General features: G+C 47.5%; 5 protein-coding genes across 5 annotated transcripts; 1 reads left to right on the top strand and 4 right to left on the bottom strand.

Moving 5' to 3' along the window:
• Window positions 1-642: 642 nt before the first annotated feature.
• BHQ10_005279 (uncharacterized protein) lies at window positions 643-8,878 on the bottom strand (the record flags this gene model as incomplete). Its single annotated transcript, XM_040877737.1, has 6 exons — window positions 643-3,150; window positions 3,208-4,239; window positions 4,293-7,610; window positions 7,684-7,908; window positions 7,967-8,727; window positions 8,863-8,878. The coding sequence occupies 6 exons, from the start codon at window positions 8,876-8,878 to the stop codon at window positions 643-645; spliced, it is 7,860 nt and encodes a 2,619-aa protein (XP_040733783.1).
• Window positions 8,879-9,639: 761 nt separating this feature from the next.
• On the bottom strand, window positions 9,640-10,509 carry BHQ10_005278 (uncharacterized protein; the record flags this gene model as incomplete). Its single annotated transcript, XM_040877736.1, has 3 exons — window positions 9,640-10,260; window positions 10,320-10,385; window positions 10,474-10,509. The coding sequence occupies 3 exons, from the start codon at window positions 10,507-10,509 to the stop codon at window positions 9,640-9,642; spliced, it is 723 nt and encodes a 240-aa protein (XP_040733782.1).
• A 3,546-nt stretch (window positions 10,510-14,055) lies between these two features.
• Window positions 14,056-15,109, bottom strand: BHQ10_005277 (uncharacterized protein; the record flags this gene model as incomplete). The annotated part of the gene is made up of 4 exons (XM_040877735.1): window positions 14,056-14,134; window positions 14,190-14,771; window positions 14,839-14,952; window positions 15,009-15,109. The coding sequence occupies 4 exons, from the start codon at window positions 15,107-15,109 to the stop codon at window positions 14,056-14,058; spliced, it is 876 nt and encodes a 291-aa protein (XP_040733781.1).
• A 2,519-nt stretch (window positions 15,110-17,628) lies between these two features.
• On the top strand, window positions 17,629-22,916 carry BHQ10_005276 (uncharacterized protein; the record flags this gene model as incomplete). The annotated part of the gene is made up of 9 exons (XM_040877734.1): window positions 17,629-19,416; window positions 19,483-19,767; window positions 20,887-20,947; window positions 20,996-21,767; window positions 21,826-21,916; window positions 21,964-22,053; window positions 22,104-22,198; window positions 22,250-22,555; window positions 22,613-22,916. The coding sequence occupies 9 exons, from the start codon at window positions 17,629-17,631 to the stop codon at window positions 22,914-22,916; spliced, it is 3,792 nt and encodes a 1,263-aa protein (XP_040733780.1).
• Window positions 22,917-24,394: 1,478 nt separating this feature from the next.
• Window positions 24,395-25,092, bottom strand: BHQ10_005275 (uncharacterized protein; the record flags this gene model as incomplete). The annotated part of the gene is made up of 3 exons (XM_040877733.1): window positions 24,395-24,929; window positions 24,986-25,029; window positions 25,072-25,092. The coding sequence occupies 3 exons, from the start codon at window positions 25,090-25,092 to the stop codon at window positions 24,395-24,397; spliced, it is 600 nt and encodes a 199-aa protein (XP_040733779.1).
• Between the last annotated feature and the right edge of the window lie 134 nt (window positions 25,093-25,226).

The raw sequence follows: 25,226 nt of genomic DNA, 5'->3' as shown, positions 1-25,226 counted from the left end.
TAGATTTCAGGAACCAAGATTTCCGATGACTCTACCTTACTACTTTCTATCCTAAAACGGGTATAACAGCCTCGGGCATCCTTGAAGATATTGGCTAATTGCGAGTTGATGCGGGGACAGGCGCGGGTCAGTCTGCTCCGTTACTGCGACTGTCAGTACGTAGTTCATTATTATGAGGGAGAATGATAACAGACATGGGGTTTCCGGTYCCTGCCGATACACGGTTTTCACATGTACGGAGAATAGTTCAACTGTTGATAGTTTGAGTATAGTATCAACTAAAAATAATACGATTCGTAACTTGAATTTCAATCATTTCGTAACTTGAGAGGATAGTATGCGGGGATTCCGGAGAAGAAGTTGGGGATGCGGGCCTCACTGCCTCAGGCTGCCGGGTTGCTGCCTCAGAGTTCAGGCCACGATGGGTAGTGTCGGCTGGACGCGGCTATGCCTCGGACCGGAGGAAGAGGAACATACTGAATAGCATTGTGATATATAGATATACATGAACGCTCTCATTAATACTAATACATACAGACAGTACACCTATTATATGCACAGAAATCTATTCAAACATCAAACAATCAGAAGAAATGGGGATCTCAGGTCTAAATCTTCTGTACATTAATCACGCTCCATTCGTCATGCTCCTCCCGGTGCACCCGCCTGGCCCGGAGACGTTGGACTACTCACAGACCCCGTAAGATACTCTGCCGGGACCTTCGGTACCCTCGGCGAGTTCGCTGTCTGCGCAACTGCGCGCTGGTGAGCGCGTAGTAGATCTCGCTGTCGCTCCTTTTCGCGGCTTGAGGCTGTGCCGCCGGTGAGACGCCGCATGCCGCTGCGTATCATAGATTCCAAGGATGATGTCCCCTCCGAGCCTTTTCGGGCGAGACTTGTTGCCTGTGTGCTCCGTGATGTTGACGGGTGTAGACCTGCGCGTTCATCGATGTCGGAGAAGCTTTCTTCGACTTCGCTGTCGGACAATAAAGTTGACTCCATGATAGGATGAGGCGACAAGCTAGTAGCTGACAAACTCGGGGTGTGATTGACCAGGTGGTTGGCTGGTGACGTTACAGATCGACTGTGCATCACAGGTCGCAATGCGCCACCAGGTGCAGAGGTAGGCGCCGGACCAAGGGCAGGCGAAGTCATTTGAAACAGCCCGTCAAGTCTAGTCGGTGGTCGTGATGTCTCAGCAAGACCATTATGAAATGACGACGACGAGGGTGTTCGAGCAAGAGACTTGCGAAGAATGGGTGCCGTCTGTTGATCGTAGAGACTGGCCGATGTATCTGCAAAGCTACCAGGATAGCCACGCATCTCAGAGAAAGAATTCATGGACGGTGTTTGGAACCCAAAATCGTCCTCATCGAAGAAGTCATCTAGGCTGTCCAATCGCTGAACAATCTCACCCATGTTCCCGTCAGTCTGCGTGTCAATGGACTTCATAGTATCTGTCCGCATTGATGACGGGTAGAAGGACTCGCTATAATCCTCAGTACTAAACTCAACATCCGGGGTCGCCACTCTTTGCGCTTCCATACGATCAGCTTCTGCGCAAGTATAAAACACGGCGTGGACATTGTGACGTGTAGTAGCTGACTGTGCAGCTGGTATAGGAATAGACCATCCTGTAGGTTCTGGGATACCGTACAGGCTCTGTATCCGCTCGTATTGCTTCCTAATTGCCCGAGAAGATGACGACGACGCCATACTCATTCGCAAGTGATGTTTTTCCATTGGATTACCTGAAACAGTCATGATATGATCCATGACTTCAAGTGCTTGAGGGCATAACTCCGTCTGGAGCAATCTCAAAAGGGGAGAAATCAAGTCTGGACCATGCGAAGTAATCTCGGTTCGTCGCATGTCCATCTCTGGAATCAAGACACTCAAAATACTCAGTGTCTTGACTCGAAACCACTGCGTAGCATTCGTCAAGCAGCCCATCACGAACACTAGACTCTGTACCTCCTGCGCAGGGAAGTAGTACGAGCATATTTCTGAAATGATATGCTGGAGAAAGTCTTGTTCCTTTTTCCACTGCGCGTTAGCAAAGCCTACCAAACAGGCAGCTAGTCGTTCATAGCCTTGTCGATCAGCTACTTGACCTAATAGATTCGCTCTCTCCATAATCTTCGGATCATTTGATCCTGCATCGAACTGATGAAGAAAATGCGGTATATTGGCCAGAATCGTGAATAGTAAACGATTACTCTCGCCCACAAGTACATTATCCGGCAGAGGCGTGAGTCGGTGCAGCAGACTCAAAGTTTCGTTAAAAGATTCTGAAGACTTCAGACCCTTGTAAACTAGGTCCTGAATGCCAGTAAATGCTCCCTCCCATCGAGGAGGCTGCGCGCCACTTAATGTAGCCACGACGTTGGGATCACCCATGTCAATTTTATCGAGCAGTTTCTCAAGCATTCCAATACTTTCCATGAACTCAACCTCGTGTATAGTGTTCAAACAAGCACACGTAGTCCAGAAGAGCTGAGGATATTGCATTAGATCAGCTGGTGCCAACGATTTGATTATGACCTTTAAGGTGGTGAGTATCTCCATGGAAAACGTCTGATAGTCCGTTTCCTCATCGGCTATTGTATTGGACAGCCGCGCGAGCATATCTGCCAGCATCTTTGAATCCAAAGATTTCGAAATGCATCGGAAAAGCTGGAAAGAGCGGCAAGCTAGATGGCGGACAGGACACGATGTGGCCCAATTCAAAGCTTCCTTGGACCAGTGATCACTAATATCCTCGTGAACGAGGTTCAAGAATTGCACAACCTGTCGCGTCACGAAAGTCATAGCAGGTGGAACGCGAGTACCATCGTCTTCATCTTTACCATGGTTATCCTCGTATTCCCAGATGACCGATGCATCGCTCTTACGGATTGAGTCGACAAAATGCTCAATGGCTTGTCGTGCTTCGGTGGATACCTCATCCAGAAGCTTAGAAGAGACGAGCTCGTGAATGAGGTGAACGAGCATTTCCCGAGCCTGCTCCTGCACCGTGAAGGTGTAATGATCCCATAAGATTAGGACAACGTGTAAAAGCTTGATCACATCTTGTACGGCCAGATTAACAGGGCCAACGATCAAATCCACCAGGAAGATCATCGAAAGCTGTCCCATCGATAAGCCAGCCTGAGTTTCTTTGTTAGCAACCAATATTTCTGGTATAGTGCACGTCGAATATCTTACCTGCTTATTACCAATTGGTAAAATCTCATTCAGGTTAGCGACGTAGGGTAGTCCTCGGCAATCTGGCGTTGATTCAACCTCATCTTTCCGCTCTTGTATCATATACTTTGGTGCGACGTGGAGCAAGAAGAATTCAATAACTTTGGAGCCTGCCGGAGTGGAAGACAAGAACACAACAATTTGCTTAGCATATTCAACAAAATTCTGTTCTTTCCGTTCCAAACACAGATTGATGATGAAATCAAGGATAACTTGGACATTTCCTCCATGAGGCCCGGTAGCCAGTGACTGCCAAAGAGCTTGCACTTCGTTAGGGAGGAGTTTGCATCGGATGATAGTGATCTCAAGCATATTGACGAGAAGCATATACGACCGCGGAGTAGGTTGTTGATTAGGGTCGACCTGCAGCTCCATTGCTTGAACCCAAGGCAGGATCGCTGTCACGACGTTTCGTTGGTCATCAGTTGACATGGTTTGGGTGAAATGCCTTGAAAATTCGGAGAATATGAGAAAGCCAATATCAGAATATTGCGATGCGAGCCGCTTCGAAATCTCAAATTGAGCGAGTTTGTAGACCGCTGTCGTCTTATCAGAAAGACTGATATCGAAATCTTGGAGCCGAGAATTCTTCTGCTGGCGTTCTTCCAGAATGCGGATAAGCTTTACTGCCTTCATGCGAATATCCCTCTTCTCATTGCCCAGCATGTACATGACAACCGCAACTATTCTCCAGAATGCCACTGCATAGTCAGTTTCCTCTATAAGGACTTGATTGACAACTTCGAAATAGCTTTCAAGAGCCTTGTCCCCAAGACGCCTGTCTCGGTCAACACCGTAGCACAGATCTATCATGCGTTCGAGTAGAAACGGATACTCTTTGTTATGAGTAATGAGGTTTTTCAACGCCCGTCGACCAATAGCATGCAGCTTGTCACTGACGGTCTCGAAGATACTGCCGATCCAGACCAGCATTCGGCCCACATCGAATTGAAGAATTGACCCGCCTTCTGTCGTCGTGCTTATTGGTCCAGCCTATACAAAAGTTAGTTTCTTCGACCAGATCGGTTTAATGGATTTCACCTTACACATAACGACGACATTGCGCTCAGCGCCGCAGATTGGAGGTTCTTCTTCTCAATTTCTATCAAGGCTGCCGGGTTTCTCAAATCATTTGGGTCGTTGTGTTGCGCAATGGCAAATCGTCTCATACTGTCTTCTCTTTGAGCAATTTGGGCCTGACTTGGCGAGTAACCGCACCAGCCTTCCATCAAGGAAAAAGCAGACTTCCGAGACTCGAATGGCATCCAGCGAGATGGTTCTTTAGTACGGTTGATACCTTCAAAAAGCTCTTCCATCAGTCCGCAGTAATGATAACGCAGGCGTTGAAACTCCCAGTCATTCTGTACTTCCGCGTCGCTAAGAAATAGGCGCAGGTCTTTTGAATAAGTTACCAAATTATTGACGATCCAATCGTCATTGAATATTTCCGCTTCTCTGAGAAAAGTAGACGTAAGTTTATACACATGGGTGACCTCAGTTCGTAGCCGATCTGTCTTGCGACTGCGACGAGGACTGCTTGGAGTGCGATTATGAGTGCCGATGCGCAGTTTTGCCTCTTCGTTGCATGTCGTCACTGCATATTGCAAAGATTCAAGAAGAGTCCTATATAAAGCCTTGTTGATCGAGCCCAGTGCTGCAACAATGGCTTCTCTTATCGAATCAAGTGAAGCAGAGAGTAACGGGATCACAAATGCAAAAAGGGCTCGAGCGGAACCGATTTTGTCCTGTGCGGTCTGGGTTCCTTTGGACGTTCTGCGTGCGTGTTCTGCATTCGCTAGTTGGCTCTGAGATTGGGCCCCAACGTTGCTCAGCGTGGTACAAGCCATCAAAAGATAAAGTTTCCATTGCTCGATCATGATCTCCGCCGGCGATCTAGCTCGGCCTAAAGATCGTCCTTGTGCCATGTCAAAAGTTGCATATTGCTGCAGTCGTTGGCTCTCTGCTAAAGCAGTTATGTTTCTGTGCATCTGTACAAGCCTAGCGCACACGATTTCTCGAGCGAGCGTGACTGCAACAGGACACGTATCGAAACTGACACGAATGATATTTGGAAACACCTTGACCCACAGGCTGGAATCGTAAGAAACATCGCTACTACACAGTTCGATCAGCGTGTTTTGTGAAGTGCTTCTTCGCTTCCCTTTTTGCAGACGACTTCGCTCTGCGACTGTCAAGTGTTCGTCGTTGAGGTCCATAATATGATGCGAATCTGCTTCAAGGATTCGAATTATCCTAGTGTTTTCCTTGCCGAGCGCACTGTCAAACTCTGTGACGAGTCGAAGCACGGAGATAGCAAAGCGGCGGACCCTGCGAGACTGGGAGCACAAGAAGAAAATACCGTGTGCTTCAATCTCCTCGACGTAGGCTAGTACGCTAGAAAGATCGAGTTGCAAAGCCCGGGTACCGGAGCTAGCACTATTTTCCGCCTGGTCAGTTGCGATATCTTTTGTCTTCTGCTGGATTTCTTCAATCCAAATATGTAAAAGCTCAACATATAACGTCAAAGTAGATTCGATATGACCCGGTCCAAGCATTCCTTCATCCGACATAGTCGAATACCGGGCATCAAAGTTGAATATGAAACGTGCAAATCCGATAGTGACCTGCTGAGCATGCATCTGCCGTGCTATTGATTTCAGAGACTCTGCCGAGGATCTGGCTATATTGGGCTGCACGTGTGCCGTTCCTGTGCAAAGAAGGTTGATAAGAGAGTTGAAGGGTATATGGTCGGACAAGCATCTAGGAAGTACTTGGACAGCAACATGAAGGAGATCGTAGAAGCTTTGCCTTTGTTCAACGAGGCTCGCATGGTCATCGCGTCTACCGAAACTAAAAGCTTCCGATATGGGAGTCTTGGGTGTAGAGCCGCTGAATTTTTCATCAAGAGCTGCTTGTCCACCAAAGGTATTGTCGCACAGAATGGTAATTTTACCTAAGATCTCACAAAATTGCACGTAGTAGTCCTTTGCTACTTCGTTGAGTTTGGAAACATCGACTGGGCATGATAAGTTTGAAGGGTCCGAGACGACTGCGCGAGGTTTCGGATCTGCTAGGAGTTGTGGCCGAGGTGGAAGTAAGAAATTGGGAATATCGACAAAGTGGGTGGAAATAGGACCAGCTGGAAAAGGCGGGTATAATTGGTCGCCATTTTCAAGATCGCACATGATTGAAAGAAATGATCGAATTCCTACCACCATTTTCTCTGGCTCCATTTGTTCTATTTTCAGTTCTCTTCCTGAAAGGAAAAGATCTGAGTTTATAAGAGGAAATATAATGTTGCGGAAACATAGATCTGGGAGCTTGAATCCTATCATTCGAATCAGCTGGATCAAAGGATCAGCCACGGAGGGCTCTGTTGTAAGGTAGGTCCTCCTTCCTGGCGGCAGCGCAACTCGAATGACTTCGTCGACTCGTTTGAGGGTGATATTAGGGGAGTCTGGGTATCGAAAAAGATATGTCCATAACAATCGACATAGAGCTTGAAGTGCCAGACCTCGAGTCGGCCGATCTCTGAGACGTGCCGGCAAATTCAGTGCAATGGAAAGCCACTGATTAGCGAAGGCATCCTTGGAAGAAACACAGAGCAAGATTGTTTGCAAGGGGAACGCAGTCATCCAATGCCGGGGTTTCGCAATCATCTGTAAAAGCCGTGGACTTATTATTTCCAAAAAGTCCTTCCACAGCGGATGGCCCACGTCGCATGCGGGATTGGCGGCAATAGAGATCAGAACTTTCTCAATGATATAGCAATAGGCTTGTTTGACTCGCTGCCCGTGGGCGTTGACAAACAGTCGGGCCAAGGACCTCATGTATTCGCACGACCTGATCCACGCCTCTTCAGGATATGTTTTGATACTGAAATGCCGCATGCCCAAGATCAACAATTCTGCCTTCGCATCAAGCTCTCTCGTCTGACCTCGCATGGCAGCATCTTTCTGATACCGTTCAAGCTCATTGATGAAGCGCGTCGTGACACTAGTGAAATTGATCTCACTCATCTTTCCCAGCAGTTGGCCGTAAATTCTCCAATTTGCCATACGTAGCGGCGAGGCTGCTATTTGTTCCGGATCAACCGCCTTCAGTTGCCCGAAGACGATATCTTCCAGGCGCTCTGTCATTTCAGTGCCGATCGCCTCGACAGTACTTTGGTTGAATATCTCAATCAACACCCGACACACGAGGTATACCGAAACAGTTGCTCGACGCTCGAGTAGTTGAACCCCATCCTTCTGTATAGAAGCCGGCGGGGCGTTCTCTGAACCCAGATCCGACTCCGAGGTCGCTGGTTGAATGGGCTCTGTGTTTCGACGAAGAAGCGGTCCATTTTCGGTGCTTTGCAGTTTCTATATCGAATTCTATCAGTTTTATTTTTTTTTTTATTGCAGATATCAATGATATCATAGTTAAGGTCGTTACCTGAGGATTCTTGGCTAAAGTAGCGGCTTCGCCTTTGGCCCTCCGCCATAGCATAATAGTATCAATCAGAGGTTTTGGTTTGCTGCGCGCGATGTGTCCCAAAGCAGAAATGAGCTGGTCGAAAACAGGATCTGCACCTTCCCCGCAGACCTCTTCTACCGGTGTCTCGACTTCGCCGACTTTGACGATGCTTTGGTTGATTTTGTTGTCCGCGTAGGCGACGAACTATTGCAAGCGATCTCATCAGCAAGGATAGAGGTATAGTCAGGAGTTATGGACTTACAGAATTAAAGAGATGATGCAGAGCATATTCGCCAACCGTTTTCGCTTCTTGATGATGTTTCGAGTGTGCGCGACTGTGTGAATGCTCTCGTCGCAGCTTACTATTTGACGGCATCTTCTTGTGGATAGAGCTGCTGCTTCTCGTCACCGTCTGTCCCAGCGTCAAGAGTTCATCGTCATCTTGAATGGTACTAAGACCGCTGGCCGGAGGCGCTGGGCCATTATTTCCATTGGCTGGGAATTTCAAGATGGGCTCTGAGTCTTCGGCACGGTTGGTAAACATGTGCTCTGATCCCAGAGATATACCGGCCATGCTACCTGATCCTGCAGACGCAATAATTTCCGGGCTTAAAGGGCCCGCGGACGTCGGTGTATAGCTTGGGCTGCGCGAATGTTGGATGCCATGGACAATCGATGTTTTGCGATGATGGCCGTAAGAGGATAGAGAAGGTTTGCGCTCGATAACACCGTCTGAACGACCGGCATTGGATTCAGGACTTTTGGATTGAGATTGGCCGCGACTGCGTGATTGTGGTTGAAGCGTCGTCAGACCGCGACCGGATGTATCGAGAGGTCTTCCCCTAGGACCCGAAACAGATGAGTCCCTACTGTGCATACCGGCGACAGCGTGGGAGGAGACATTTCTCGGCGTCAATCGATCTGAGGGAGGGGTGGGAGTATGGTGCGACGTTATAGGAGTCTCATCGGGACCGAGGGGTATGGTTGTCTGAAGTGGCGCGGCTGTCCGACCCGGTTGGGGAGCTGTTCAAACATTAGACCAATCCATCGATATATATCTGTAACAATGTCTTGAAAGGATGTGAAATGCTCGATGGAAGCGCGACGTTGTGTACGCGCGATGAGATCACACTCTGGACGGAAGAAAGTCGTACGCACCGTTAGGCTGCTGCATATTCAAAATGCTTCAAGCCTCTCAGCAGAACCGAGCATTGTAGATGGGGCTAGATTTCATAAGCGACTAGCATCCATGAAGCAATATTGAAGTAAAATAAAATCAATATGAATTTATTCAGACCAAGAAGGAATAGTTCTTGTCTTGGGTAGTAAGACGGAGTTAAGGCGGCTAGGCTCGCGGTAGCTTCGGGCGGTGGGTTGGTCGCCGCAGCAATAAGCTTATTTAGCCCGCTCACCTGTCTACGATCTCACCTCTCATCAGCTACTGTAACTACTTGTATGTTGATATCAATTCGTTGCCTTCGGTGTCTTTCTATTTTGCTTGCTTAAATAACTGATTTTTGAAACGATATGGGTTGCATTTTCAGCTCCTCTGTGCTGCTGTGCTACACGAAACACTACTAGGGCTCTGGAGGGCCTATACCACGCCTATCGTCTTAGCTTCACCGCCACGTGGAAACTGCATGTCCAGAGCAAGCATCCCTGTCAAGCCTGCAGCCAGATTGTTTTCACATCTGCCATTCTGATGCTATCTCTTAACAGTGGTCAATAGCAGTGATTTATGGGCTTCACCTTGCACGCACGTTGGAAGGGAGCCAGCATCAACCTACAACTACCTCGGAAATACTGGGAGTTAATACGACCTCGGAGAATTTATGACTTTCTTATCTTCAAGCTTCATTGTGATACATGATACATGACTTTCACTCTCTCTGGCCTAGATATGCAACCAGCGTGCTTTCACTGCTTCCGCCTCGTTCAGGGCAGACACTGAGAGTACCACTGATTCTCCGCTTGACAGGTGGAACCCGCTGCACAAMCCGTCGCGCCAGTCCAGCCACTTCCGCCGCATTGCCCGTAGACGGTCTGCGTAGCGCCAGCTGATGTCGATGTCGATGTCGACGTCGACGTACCCGTCGATGTATGTGTAGGAGAAGTCGAAGATGAGCTGCTAGAACCACCTCCGCTTGTCAACCCAACAGGCGTGACATCCGTAGCGGTTTCTCCATAGCACACGCACGTTTCCCAATCCGAGGTCGCTTGTCCAGGGCACGCAACAGGTTCGAAGTTGACTACGACGTTGTCGCCAAATATTTCGCTCTGTGCCATGATATCGAAGTGGTAGCTATATCCGTACTGGTTGGTGCCCCCGACCTGTGGACACCATTGCTGGTTACCATTGTATGGGCAGAGGTTGGTGACCATGACGATGATGCTCTCGCCAGCCACACCACCAAGGCCACAACCATTGCAAGGCGAGCTGCCTGTTGACGTGAGATTATAGCATTTTCCGCATCCAGCGCCGCACCAGGTAGCACCGGCGGTATCGTAGAGGGCTTGGGATCCAGCAGCAGTGTACACACCGCTGCTTATCCCGAGCTATGAAGTGTAAGTCAGTTGGAAATAGTTCAGGTCTTTTGAAAGCATCGAAGACCAACCTGCCACGAATCTATGCCGGAGCTGGTGCCGCAGCCACAAGCGCCCTCTTGTCCATCATAGTAGCGCTTTACCTTTGTTAGTGGAGATCCCGCTATATTCATGGAATAAAACACTTGCAGTTGTTGTCGCTAGATATGCGTATGCCGTCCCTACCAGCGCAGGAAGAAGTGCGAGATAACCCAGCTTCATTTTGATCGTCTATGTAGGTAATTTCTGACTTGAGCCGAAAATTACTTCAAGAAACGAAACAGGTTTTCAGACGGTAAGAGGTAAAGCATTGGAAGTTGCCGAAGTATTTAACATGCTATATATCGATCGATAATATAACAAGTCTGGGGAAAGCATCGCGGAGTTCATGCAATATTTTGTCGTCGATCCTGAGGTACGATATTCCCCTAGCGCGCATCCAAGCGGAACGTCGGGAAAGACTCATGATTTTCTTCAGCCACAGATCTTGTCAGCAACCCCAGACTCTTTTTTGACATACTAAGACTATTTGGTGTTGCGGTGATCAGTCTGAGTCCCATAGCATCTCAAACAAAAGCTATTCTGCAGGAATGATGGCTTGCTCACTTACATCATCTGCGTCATTATCTTCACCTCAACTTCACATCTTCGACGTATGTCTTGGTCTTTCAGCATTATGAATGTTGGTAGCACTCGCAGATTTTATAGCGACCAATGGATTTTTCCATATATCACACATGTTTGACGGTATATGCCATCCTCAAGTCGAAGTCACGGGTTCCTCACCTTCAAGGCTGCCACTCGTCGCCAGACCGGCCCTCATACAACCATTCATGCCAAATATTCTGTCCAATCCGTGCTATGACCCGTCATAGCATCAACGGGCTGAAAGTTTTAAAGTGCGACTAACTGGGCATATGCCACGATGCGATCTCGGTCATCGACGAAGGGTACGTTCGTACGTCGATCACATTTTTGTCGTAGATTAGTATACCTACTCCATTCTGATCCTTGGTGGGTACTGCTACCATACAGAATTGCGTCACTCATATATGCATTGTTATCGACTCGTGGTTGTGAGTGCTCTCAAAGGCGTTGCTATTGTAGCGCGCTCTAAAGATACTTGTATTCAACGACCGTATCAAGACAGGTAGGTAAAAGACAGGAGCAGTCAATTGTAAAGGGACCGATTTCGTGAGGTCTAAGCGACGTCAGACCTAATGCTGCAGTATGTAAGCGGAAAAGGGACAGCATCCAATTCTGTATGTCTATCATCTATACTTTATATTATCCAACACGTTGAGGAACCAGACAGCAAGCTATCTGGCCTCCAAAAAAGTATCCTCCACGCACCTATTGACTTCACTTTGACCACCCAAGCTTGGAGTAGTTCTTTTCAACCGAGACACCCCGCCCTTGATAACGAAGTATCGCTACCCGTGGCATGAGATAAAACGAAGAGGAATAGAAAGTGAAGTAGTTGATAATTAAGATCACGGTCCAGCCGGCTTGTAAGTATTGTTGAGCCCCATGTCTGTAGTATAGTCCAGCACCCGGTAGCTGTATATTCAATGCGAAACGCCGTCTTAACTCCAGGTTGTGCACTTATTGTATCCGCTTTCTGCCTTGCATAGATGTCGCCAAAATCTCAAGGTCGTCTAGACACGAAGATTGTCCTTTGGAGTTGTCCTGTGGGGTGTCGGATGGTTCGCGATAGTATTCAAGTAGTCGTTTTCTGGTTGATCTGTTGCAAAACCCGAAGATGCTCCTGCTTCAAAGCTTTGAACTCGTCGTCCAACTTGTTGTGCCATGGATATAAGACGAAGACTTGGAAGGCAAGTGCCGACGAGGCGACGGTGAAGTTGACCAGTGATATACCCCGTGTAATCCACATAGCGATGTCTTGGGCTTCTTAAAGTAGCAGTATGACGTGGGTAGGTCGAAGTACAAGGAGCTTCGAGCTGAATGTCCACGATACGAAAGAGCTGGGAACCTAAGGTAGGGAGGCAACAACGTCATGTATATATGCTTCATATGCCGGGGAAAGCGGCAATACTCTTCCTATTTTCTAAGGTAAATACACTTCGGGTGTCAAGTTGTATACAAGAGTAGCCGTTCGGTCATCTGTCCGATGTGCCTCAGAAATGCCGAGATTAGGGCTACGGGATTGGTTCGGCGATGGACCGGAGATGGGTCGGCGAGTTGAGGGATTTTCGTCTCTTAGCGGTCAACTAGTAAGATGAAAGCTGAAGAACGATTGAACATATGCAGGGACAGGCATGTCTTTCTCAATCCTGCCGAGGAATGGAGATCAAGGACCTGCGAACTCTTTAGGCAAGATTGGGTAGGAATGCCGACAAGGCAAACCCTATATAGATACTAGATGGCGTAGCGTCGATGAGAGAATTAATAGCAGCTGTAAGAGCTTAGGGCAACGATGCTTAAATATGACTCGCAGCTTGTTTCACATGCTCCGAGATATCGCCGTTGCGGTTGTTGAAGCTCATTGAAACCCTAATTCTTGGTGCTAATTTGTATGAAAAATATCCACCGAGTTTTGACCGAGCAGGTTTGCCCTCGTTGGAAATTCGTCAGCAGGGTTCTACCAGTTACTATTTTCGTGTCTCTTTTTCTCTCTTCTCTAGTATTCTACTATAGCATCAGATACTTATAAGCTTGTTGGACGTCAATTGTTGTTCTGATTTCGCGATTTTATCCCCATGTTATCGCCATTACGAACCTCCTTGAACACTATCCGCGCAGGAATCACCCCGTATTCACCACTGAAAAAACGATCACACATCGCAGCCATGGGTCAACGACTCTTCTCACAATATCAACAACAAACACCAACCCCCACCTACAAAGTAGAGCCCATACCGCGAGACCTGATACCCAGTCTCGGCCAATCAAAGCAACAAATCTTATGGCTCGGATGTTCCGATAGCGGGKACGAAGAGACGACGACATTGAATCATCTGCTTGAGGATGAGATGATTGTGGTGCGAAACTGGGGCAATATGGCTCTCAGTACGGATTTGGCTTGGGCGAGTGCTGTGCAGCATGCTGTTGAGATGTTGGAGGTGAGTTGCATCTACATCTACTTATTTTATGTGTCCCTGGCTTACAAATTATAATAGGTCAAGCATATTATTGTCTGTGGACACTATGGATGTGGTATCGTCAAGACAGACTCCGCCGCAAACTCGGCATACCCTTGGCAGAAGTATGACTCCTTTCTTTCTTCCTTTAGATGTCCTGTACTAAAGACACGAAAGGAAAATAAGCAGCCTCTGCTCAACACACCAACATGAGCTAGAGAGCCTCGCAGATAATGACCGAAACAAACACTTGGTGGAATTGAACGTCATCAAGCAAATGGAAGGCGTCAGGGACCTACTTGATATCGTCAGCCCGGAGAAGAAACGAAGAATAAATGTTCATGGATTCATATACGATCGCAACGGTCACAGGGCAGACAGGATTCTTTTGAACTGATTACATTTCTCATACATAGTATCCAGACACTCTGTCGAGGAGGTAGATAGCCTTGGACACTCCTTATTTCTCTTTAGGTTATGAGCCGATTACTGGTTGAACCCTGGAGCACTGGCGAAAGTCGAATACCCAAATTGCATACATTTAGCTGTACATAATCAATTGCATACTCACACTTTATTCTTTTTGACAACTACTTTGAGTGAAACAGTAAAGCTTCACGAAACCGAGGACATCGTAAAAAAAAGACAAACAGTAGAGCTCAGTGAATTACAAACCCTGCGCCTTGAGGAAATCAAAGATCATCTCAAACGCTTGAGGAGCAACCTTGTGCAGGTTAAGATCATGACTATTTCCGCGTCAGTATCAGTATCAACTCGCAAAAAATGACTGAAGCAACATACCCAGCTGGCAAATCATCCACAGTCTCAACAACCTCCGAACCCGTAAACAGCGCCTTCGTAGCATTCAACAACCCAACACAGTTCCCACCACATGCCGACACATCATACTTTCCCTGCAGCACTAGTACCGGAGCAGTGATATTTCCATACTCAATCTCCGTAGCCAACAACGACGGCAACTCACCCAGCGCAAAGGGTTCACTGGCAACCCTATACGCCCATTCCGCCACCGAATGCTCAAAGTACGGTTCCGCAAAATAGACATAACTCTCAGCATAAAGATCCGAAGACGTCAGGTATCCAGCGTCAAGGTCACTCCAGCGTCCGGGATCTTGAAGATTTGCGATCCGAAGCCCTGCGCCTGCGAGGAAAGGGTCAAAGTATGCAAATGTGCCACTGAAACCAGTGAGGACAACAGCGTCGACGGCAATTTGGCTTGCTGATGCGGCTGAGATGTATGAGCCATAGCTGTGCCCTATAAGCGCGATTTGGCTTGCGTTGGCGGTTTGGCGGGCGKAGGKGATGAGGGTGTTGAGGACGGCGGTTTCGACTTGGAATTGGGCGTCGGATATAGAGTTTACTCTGGAAGAATCTGCTGCATTAGCTGCGTTCTCAGAAGAGTGAATATGATGATTCTAGGGTCACCGACTTTGACGAAGAGCCAACTCCGATTCGGTCATAGTTGAGAACGGAATACCCAGCAGCAACGGCGGCGTCTACGAAGCTATATGTCTTTGACTGATGGAAGGTAGGTTGCCAGTATCTACCAAATGTAAGTATTAGCATAGTCCCTTGACTGGTAACGCAATTTTGTCGTACAGCTTAGACTCAATGATCCCATGCGTCAGAACTAGCATGGGACCCCCCGATCCACAGAGCGTTGCTCCAATGACATAGGTACTTTCAATTGCAGAAGTCATATTGCCAGATATTGGAAGGGGATCAGTTGAAGTGTTGAAGTCTCTTCTGGTCAGATTCAGTGTGAGTGTTGCTGCGTCCCAATTATTGTTCACAGTCGCATTAATGGCGAAGCGAGGGACTGATACAGTAATTGGAACTTCGATATCTTTGCATATTGATGATGTTGTGGAGGGTAGGGAAGATGCAGTTGCAGCTAATGCGAGAATGGAGGTGAGCAGGGGAGTGCGCATGGTGGCGATAAATACTTGTAAGCTTGTGAACTCCTTGCTAGGTAAGGATTCTTGAAAGGTGGTGAGATTGTGAAATATTGAAGCTACTTGAATGGGGGCAACCATGGGGTCTTTAATACCTGCATCACTGCTAGTCAACAATTCAGATGCTGATAAATCGGCTGCTTGGAATACGACAGATACTAGAGCGTGCAAGAAAACATTTCTTCAGCCAGGACCCATCCTTGAACACCTTTTAGTAACTTCCTTCCAGATCATAGAGCTGTTCCAGTAACGAGCTTGCATGAGTATGATGGAGATCAAATTCCCTCTTTAGGTAGTATTCCCATCAATCTAGTCTACATTTTGCTTGTGCAAGGACAGAGAGAGCCAATCAAACCCTCTCATATGAGGGATTGCGGAAAGAAGTAGATAGAGATTATCATGTGCTCACTTCTCAAGCATGTAGGATGATATCTTGTCAAACTGCCGTATTCGGCGAGCTCGGCGAGCTCGGCGAGACCATCTGCCAACGTGTTGCTTCTCAGCAGCTTATTCTAAGCCTCTTATTATTATGAACACTTAAACTGGCTCTAGTCTCGTTGATACCATGCGACATGTACTTTCCTCAAATCAGTCCAGGAGATACGTAGGCTTTCGATCACGTTAACGCTAAGATGCGACATGTAGCCTAGCCCTAAGCCCTGAGCCCTAGCTAGTGTCATGTAAACGAGGGGAAATATACGTAGTCCTAGAAGACCCAGAGTCTAGATATGTAGAACATTCTCGAAGACCGCACATCATGCAACTTATTCGATTAGCACCTGGTATTCCTGCATTTACCGATTCCGCAACGAACGAACTCATACTTCGGAGTCCGTGGATGCGGGTCGATTGGCGCGCTGGGTGAAGTATGGGGGCCAGACTTCGCCCTTCCTTTTGAGAAATAGAATGCATCGAAGCAGACCGCGCAATGTAATAGAAATTAACGAAACCGAAAAAAAATGGATAGGTAAACAAAAAGTAGAAGTCCGACGCGCGACTCGAACACGCAACCTTCGAGGAACATATACAATGTATAGAAACTCGATACGCTACCATTGCGTCAGCCGGACCTTGATCTCAATTCCAATTTTTGGATTTCACATATAGATAGTTTCAATGTTGAGAGTCTTCAAAATTTCATTTCTCTTCCAAACAGATCAATTCCGATGGCGGAATCAGTTCGGAACTGGGGTAGACAATAGAGATGTAGCGAGACGGAAAGCTTCCTTTCCGTCCCCGATATTGGTCACGTGACCCCCTTCGATTGCACCAGCCCAATTACTCCTTTGAGAAGGGCCAACTCTCGATCGAGCACAATTCGGAAACTTTGGTTTGGTAGTTTTAGTTGTTCGCTTGATACGTACTCCGTGCTTACAGATACAGTATGACTGTGGGGTGCAGAATGCCACTTACTGAGGCTTTCGATTACTCCCACATGCCTATTTACGCCACTTACCCGTCAAAAGAACCCAATAGAACAAGCAAGGGAATATTCTGGGGATGCCTTGACCAACGAGAACTGTGTCTACCTTTGCAGAACCACAAACCTCTTAAAGTAAAGCCTCCAGGCAAGGAGAGCAAATAAAATAATGGATCAAATGAACAAGAATCTGATAAGAGCGGCGATTCCGCACTGAAGCCAGAACGTCGGCCGAACCGCTTGCCTAGGTTAACAACCATCGCGGATGCATCGCCCGGCACTTTGCATGTTGTACCTTATATTGATGTCTCGCTGAGAACAGCCTGGTTTTTGATTTTTCTTTCGAATAAATTTAGAAAGTGACATTCCCAAGCGTACATCTTCTCACCGTCACCGCCATAGCTCACCAGCCCGTACAGACTAGTTTAACAAAGAAAGTGACGATTCTCAGCGCAATTCAGAACAGACTCCGGCGCCGGGCGGTACCCGCGATTTTCTAGCCGGCCGCACTTGCGCTTAGTGCATGTGATTGGCTGCATGCCGCTATTAGACCACCTGGCATCGAATCTTCCCGCCTGTTTCCCACCGAGTGCCAATCCCGATACTCTCTCCGTTCCTTGTGCTGTGTCGTGCAATCAATTCTTATCTCATAGCTCCTGTCTTGCAAATCTCTCACTCATTCCACTCATTTGATTGTGTTTGTCTGTGTGAGAGAAGGAAAGAGAGTGAGACAGACAAAGCGTGAAGAGGAGGGTTGCTTGTGAACTCTTCCTATTCGCTTCTTATCTCCACTGGCCGTGGCTGGTCACGCTTCTGTTCCCCAGATCAACCAACATCCATCACGATGGCGCAAATCGACACCCTGGACCTGATCGTCCTGGTTGGTCTTCTTCTTGGAACTGTTGCTTACTTTACAAAAGGAACCTACTGGGCTGTTCAGAAAGACCCTTATGCCGCTGCCTCTAGTGCCCTCAATGGGGCCAAGGCTGGTAAGACCAGGAACATTGTCGAAAAGTTGGTTGAAAACGACAAGAACTGTGTTATTTTCTACGGCTCTCAGACTGGTACCGCCGAGGACTATGCCTCTCGTCTCGCCAAGGAAGGCTCCCAGCGTTTTGGTCTCAAGACCATGGTGGCCGACCTGGAGGAGTACGATCTCGACCTTTTGGACACCTTCCCCGAAGATAAAATCGCCTTCTTCGTCCTTGCTACCTACGGTGAGGGTGAGCCGACCGACAACGCCGTTGAATTCTATCAGTTCATCACTGGTGAGGATGTCGCCTTTGCCAGCGGTGCTACTGCCGACGATAAGCCTCTCTCCAAACTCAAATACGTAACTTTCGGTCTCGGAAACAACACCTACGAGCACTACAACGCTATGGTTCGCCAAGTCGACGCTGCCTTGACCAAGTTGGGTGCCAAAAGAATCGGCAGTGCAGGTGAAGGCGACGACGGTGCTGGTACAATGGAGGAGGACTTCCTTGCATGGAAGGAGCCTATGTGGACTGAACTCGCTGCTGAATTGGGATTGGAAGAGCGTGAGGCCCAGTACGAACCCGTCTTCTCTATCATTGAACAGGAAGACTTGACCCCTGAAGATGCCGCTGTCTACCTTGGAGAACCCAACCTCAACCATTTGGAACATGCGGGCAAGGGACCCTACTCTGCTCACAACCCGTACATTGCCCCTATCGCCGAGTCTCGTGAATTGTTTACTGTGAAGGACCGAAACTGTTTGCACATGGAAATTGATATCTCTGGAAGCGGCTTACACTACCAGACCGGTGATCACATTGCTGTCTGGCCCACCAACGCTGGCCTTGAGGTTGACCGTTTCTTGAAGGTCTTCGGTCTCGAGTCCAAGCGTGACACTGTCGTCAAGATCAAGGGTCTCGATGTCACTGCCAAGGTTCCTTTCCCTACGCCCACTACCTACGATGCCGCTGTTCGTTACTACATGGAAATTTGCGCTCCCGTGTCTCGTCAATTCGTTAGCACCCTCGCCGCATTCGCTCCCGATGAGAAGGCCAAGGCTGAGATGGTGCGCCTTGGAAACGACAAGGACTATTTCCACGAAAAAATCAGCAGTCAATGCTTCAACATCGCCCAGGCTCTCGAAAGCGTCTCGTCTACTCCTTTTACCGCTGTTCCATTCTCGTGTCTAATTGAAGGTATCAACCGCATCCAGCCTCGTTACTACTCCATCTCTTCTTCCTCCCTCGTCCAGAAGGAGAAGATTAGCATTACTGCAGTCGTCGAGTCCGTTCGCATTCCTGGTGCCACTCATCTCGTCAAGGGTGTCACCACCAATTACCTGTTGGCCCTCAAGCAAAAGCAGCACGGAGAACCTAACCCCGATCCTCACGGTCTCACCTACGCTATCACCGGTCCCCGTAACAAGTACGATGGAGTTCACGTCCCTGTTCACGTCCGTCACTCGAATTTCAAGTTGCCGTCAGATCCTTCCAAGCCTGTTATCATGGTCGGACCCGGTACCGGTGTCGCTCCCTTCCGTGGTTTCGTCCAAGAGCGTGCCGCTATGGCTGCTCGGGGTGATGCAGTTGGACCTACAGTTTTGTTCTTTGGATGCAGAAAGAGTACCGAGGATTTCCTTTACAAGGATGAGTGGACGGTACGTTTTCCCTTGAAAATCTTCACTTCCTATGATGGCTTACATAAGCTAACGTTTAATCTACAGGCATATGAACAGCAGCTTGGAGAGAATTTCAAACTGTTCACCGCATTCTCCCGAGAAGGTGCCGAAAAGGTCTACGTCCAACATCGTCTACGTGAAAACGCAGCCTACATCAACAAGCTTTTGGAGCAGAAGGCTTACTTCTACGTCTGTGGTGACGCCGCACACATGGCTCSCGAAGTCAACACTGTTCTCGGTCAAATCATTGCCGAACAGCGTGGCTTGACACCTGAGAAGGGTGAAGAGATTGTCAAGCACATGCGCAGCAGTGGAACCTACCAGGAGGATGTATGGTCATAAATGTATGCACAATCTACGAAACGACTTTTCTTTTCTCTTTCTCTTATGTCTCCTCGGCTTATAGAATGATTCACTTCTCCATGTTCATATGACGAGTGCTTTCAAATGCGGTTACTGAACATCATCCCTTTTCTGACTTCATCTGTGCTTCATTGTGCTTAATTATTAATTCCTAACTTTTTAAAGTTGTTCATATTCAAAGAAGTCAAACGGGGCTCATACAGCTCAACAGGAGGCGTCATGTGTGTACGTGGGGTGTTGGTGGAATCTCCTCCTTAATGCCGTCGGTGTGAGATTGTTTCTTTTCTATTTTCGATAGAATGGTCTGAGTAAAAAATATAGCGAAAGGTACTTTTTGATAATATAAATACACCAATTTCTTGCAGTCCGTGGACCTTCATTTTTTCTCTCTACACTGGACAGGAGGTTTGAATATGCGTCCCCAACACCAAGTCCGGACGTCTTTATGGAATCAGAGACCCTTCTGTTAAGATCTATGAATCACCTGACTGGCATGTTGTCGTGGTTGCCCTATTATACAGGCCCTCTATGCATGATGACTTTCATACAGAGAGGGTAGGCTCCTTCCTTTGCAGTGGCAGTCGTAATAAGCTCCCTCCTACCTTTTTAGGAAATCCTACCATCCTCATCCTCTTCCTTCCTTCTATGGTCCCAAACTTTCCAGTTTCTCTCTTGTTCCCCTTCTGTTCCTCTTTTCTTTCATCATCCTATTCCCTTTTTTCATTTCTTCTCATCACTTCAGTTCCCATCAACATCCCAATCAACTTCAGTCTCTTGTCGAAATCCATTTATTCGCCTGGTCAATCTACTCATACTCTTTCTGTTATCTCCTTTTCTTATCGCTTCACCTCGATTCCTTCTCATCCCAGCTTCGTCTGATCCAACGACTTTGGTCGGTCGGGTTGGTCGATACTGTTGAGGAATACGAGTGTTACAACCGCTTATTCTCTCGTTCAATCGTTCAGTGAAATTAGAGGTAAGTTACAATTGTGCTTGCAATGCATTTTTCGCATCGCTCGATCAATCCGCGGTCGCTCGCTCGACATGTTTGAGCTTCTCAGGTTGAACACTGACATGACCCTTCAGATCACTATGACTCCAGTGGTTGCACCCCCTGAGATCAAGAAGGACTCCATCTACGATCCAGGTATGATAACTACCTCTCAATTGTAAGGCTCTCGCTAACACTCGCCAGGCAAATACATTCCTCCGGCTGGAAAGCTGAGCTTGCCTCTCCGTACTCGCCACAAGGGTGCCGAAGGGACCAATGGAGCTCTGCATCATCCCAACTCCGACTATGCCAGTCTTGCTCGAGATACCATGTACAACGCCCCAATTATGGTGGGTGGGATGAATCCAAATGGTCACTTCAGCCAACGTCAAGTCACTCCTCCCGGTCCATCTATGGCCGGAATGCCTGTTCCTCCAACTGTATACTATCCTGGCTTCGTTGGCGGTGCACCTATCACCCCCGTGAACTTTCCCTCTATGCCATGGGGAGCCCAAGGATCCGGCTTGAGCCATACCCCTGCTAATTCCTGGTCTTTTGAGGAAAAGAATCCCTTGAGCGACTATTCCGGAGTCAGCAATGGCTACCATTCGTATGGCTCAATTATTGATCAACGCACTCCGTTGGGCCCTTACCCTATGTTGCAAGGCATTCAGTTACAGCAGCCATGTCTTCAGTACCAGATGATGAAAACCCCAAATGGCTACATTGTTCAGGATCTCGAGCTGCTCACCCAGCAGGATCCTCCGATTCCTCGGGCCATTCCTGCCATGTGGACTAACCAGTCTGACCTAACTCTTGCCAAATGCCTTGAAAACCGCGAGGGCATTACAAATGTCTACATTCGTGGCTTTCCTCCTGAGACAACCGACGAAATGCTTCATGCATATGCCGCTCGCTTCGGAGAAATCGATCGATGCAAGGCAATTGTAGATCTAGACACGGGTCTCTGCAAAGGGTGGGTTCTCTTCTCTCTTGTGTCTCATGGAAACTTTATCCACTGACTTAGAATACAGATTTGCATTCGTCCAATTCTACAACTTTGAGTCGTGCGAGAATTGCATTCGCGGATTCTACTATCTTGGCTATCAAGCCTCTTTCGCTCAAGTGTGTGGTCTTTTTTGACTTGTCAGAATTAGACTAATATCTTCCAGAAGAGTCGTAACTCTCGTCTCAAAGATTTGGAAGACAAGAACTCCACAAACATTTACTGCACCAATGTACCAATCGAATGGTCTGAGGCTGTAAGCGAATTCAAGTAGTTGACCAGTCCAAGATCATAACAGGTAGTTAGGACCTACGTCGCCACTTTGAGCCCTATCGAGTGGTGTCTGAGAAGATCAGTCGTGACGAAAAGACAGGAGTCAGCAAGGAAGTTGGGTTTGCTCGGTATTTGATCCTGTAGAGACCAAAACGAGTCTCGGCTAATTGTATCTTCAGTTTTGAAAGCCGTGAGATTGCAGAGCGCGTGATCGAAGAGTTCCATAATGTCGCTGGCAAGGACGGACACAAATTGCTTCTCCGCTTTGCTGATACTAAAGCCCAGAAGATCTTGAAGCAGCAATCCAACGAACGTCGTGCTTATCGTGCTGGAGAGTACAATTACTCCGTTGAAGTGGTTCAGGGCTCAACCCCGTCACCCGCGACTTCCCGAACCTTGGGTAATGAACATGTTTCACCCCTATCCTTCCAGTCTCCAGTTGGCATTGGTCCTGCATGGACTCCTGCTACAACAATCTCTCCTTCGTGTGTTGTCTTAATCTCTGGCCTGACTGAATAATAGCAGCTGACATTAGTGAGTAGGATTCCCGTGAAGAATGCTGGTGTTCGTCGTGCATTGAATGGAGTTCATCCATTCGGAGTTCGTCCTATAACAAACGGTGAAAATACACCAGCCTCTCGTGAGAGAGTTGCTGCGGCTGCTCCTAGTGCATTGCCGGAGAAGAGCGCAGTCATATCGCCTACCAAGCCTGGAGTCACCGTGAACATTGCGACGCCTCACACTCCTACCAAGAAGGCTCCTGCATTGCGCAAGTCGAGCTCCGTCTCTCCTGCTGCTTCCCGAAAGAAGGTTGAGAAGTTCTCTCCAAAGTCTGCCGCTGCTTAGTTGTAGCACGTAGCTCTTCAGCTCGCCTTTTGTCTTCTTTTCTTGCAACCATTCAGTACTCTTGTGGAAACAGATATTATTCCAATATGGTATACGACACCGACTCATATACTTTGCAGAGTATACGTATCATCTTCAGTCCAGCTCTGAGTTGGTTCGTGATTTACTCGCCGATTATATCTATAGGACTTCCAGCCACTGTATCGTGGTTCCACGCGCTTGGGTTTCGTTCTACGATTCTCAACCAGGTCAGTCTTGTGCCGACTTGTTCGATTTCTTTGCCCTGTGTTGTTTCTGACTCTCCTCGCAGATTTTCGAACGTTCTGGTGTGTTTGTTGACAGGTCATCCAACTACCAATGGTATAATTCTACCGTGGCAGCTGTATATGTTATGAGAATAATGGAGCGATCAGCAGATATATGATAATGTATGATATTACCTAGGTAGTCAATTCGGTACAATTAAATGCGAGCCATTATACCACAAGTCTTGGTACAAGTGTCAATTGATGATTATTGTACTGATGTCGGCATTTTGATGGTAGTTGATACACTATGGTTGGTCTGCCTGAACGATCGGGCCGCCTGTTCCCAACATACATCACAAACCACACCTAAGATGGAAATCGACTCCGAAATCAACTAATGCTTTCAGTACTGAACCTTGATAAGAAGAAAGAGAGGTAGTAAGGACTAAAATAAATTTTCTAGTCGCAGGGGTGACAAAAAATGTAACGCCCGATGTGGGGCTCGAACCCACAACATTCAGATGAATCTTTGAAACTCAGTTGTTGACAATGGTCATAAAAGTCTGACACTCTACCATTGAGATAACCGGGCATGCTTGGTTGACATGGGTGTTCTTAATTTACTATATAAAGCAGACTGCTACATTCTTCTCGGAAGTGTGAATCCATCCTGCACTGATGAATAATTCTTTTCTTCTTTTTTTCAACCTTTTATCATTTCTTTGCTATATGCATGTCTATATACAATGTCCTGAATGATCCACACAGCTTAGAATATGGTAATCTTCCTTCTTAGTTGATTGCAGAAATCAGCTATCAACTAGTCGTCAATATCGTCAGAATTCGCTGTATTACTTGACCCGACAGCTTTGTTTTGTAGACTTCTCGGACTAGTCTTACATCGCTGTGTCCTTGGACAGTGTTAAATCGACAGCTTGACTCGATCAACGTATTTCAGGTGGGAAAAACATTCATTGGGATCGTCTATAAATGATAGCATGATTGCATGAATTTACCCTCAAAATAACTCACTTCACATGTAGTGTCTACTTGCAGATAGCTTCTATCCATTCATGGTTACGCTCTGTCAAGATATGAGTGCAATTTCTCATGGATCGTATCTTGTATAGAGTCCTGAAACAAAACAGGTTTACAGCCTTTCGTTTGATCAATTAATCTATAAAATCGTCATAACGTCATGCGTAATGCTGTGATCTTCATGAACCATTTCTATCCCAAAACCTTCATTTTCTTTTTCTTCTTTCCCCCTTCTTTATCCTTTGATTTCCCCTTCTGCCAATCCCTCCAACTACCTATCCTCTCATCCCTTGTAGCCTCCCATGCCTGATCAGCATCCCTCTTCCGTTTCCGAGCTTCTAGCTCTTCCTCTTCCTTCTGCTTTTCACGGCCTTCTTCTTGCATTCTCGCTTTCATCTGCCGCCTCCTCCTTGCCTCATCTTCAAGTAACACTTCAACCGTCTTCTTGCGCCATTCAACCTTGAATTCGTCGGTCTTGAGTTCCGGCGAATCGAGGGTATATTTGTGTTCGCGGATGAGCAGACGCCGCGCATCGGCGATACATTCATCGAGGCGTTCGCGGGCCTTTTCGTCGAGGAGTGTTGTTTGCGCCTTTTTCAGACGGTCGAATGCGTCAGGTGCGAGAGGGTTTTGGGTTTTGTCGGGGTGGATGAGGAGGGATTTTTTGCGGTATTGGAGTTTGATGTCTGAGTCGGGGACGCCGGGTTGGAGGTCGAGGACGGCGTATCTTGTCGCGAGTGAGTTGAGAATATAGATAGGATTAATGAGGGTAGGTTGACTGACGCATCTAATGGGAATGCCTTTCGGATTCGATCAATCTCTGCATCCTGTAATCGAAGCTTGAGTCAGTCACAATCCCTTCGCGGAACACGGACAATGCGGTACGTCATGCCTTGTCGAATTCTTTGGCTTCTTTTTCTAGCGCATTGAGCGCGGCCAAATCCTCGTCGGCCATCTGTAGACTATTGATGCCTTGCAAGGATAGGTAGAGGAATTGGAGAAGACGTGGGTCACGATTGTCGCG

Source organism: Talaromyces amestolkiae, assembly GCF_001896365.1.
Source record: "Talaromyces amestolkiae strain CIB chromosome Unknown scaffold9.1, whole genome shotgun sequence".
Taxonomy (NCBI): Eukaryota; Fungi; Ascomycota; class Eurotiomycetes; order Eurotiales; family Trichocomaceae; genus Talaromyces; species Talaromyces amestolkiae.
Note: the sequence above shows the minus strand (reverse complement) of the source record. Positions and strands in the feature narration are given on the sequence as shown.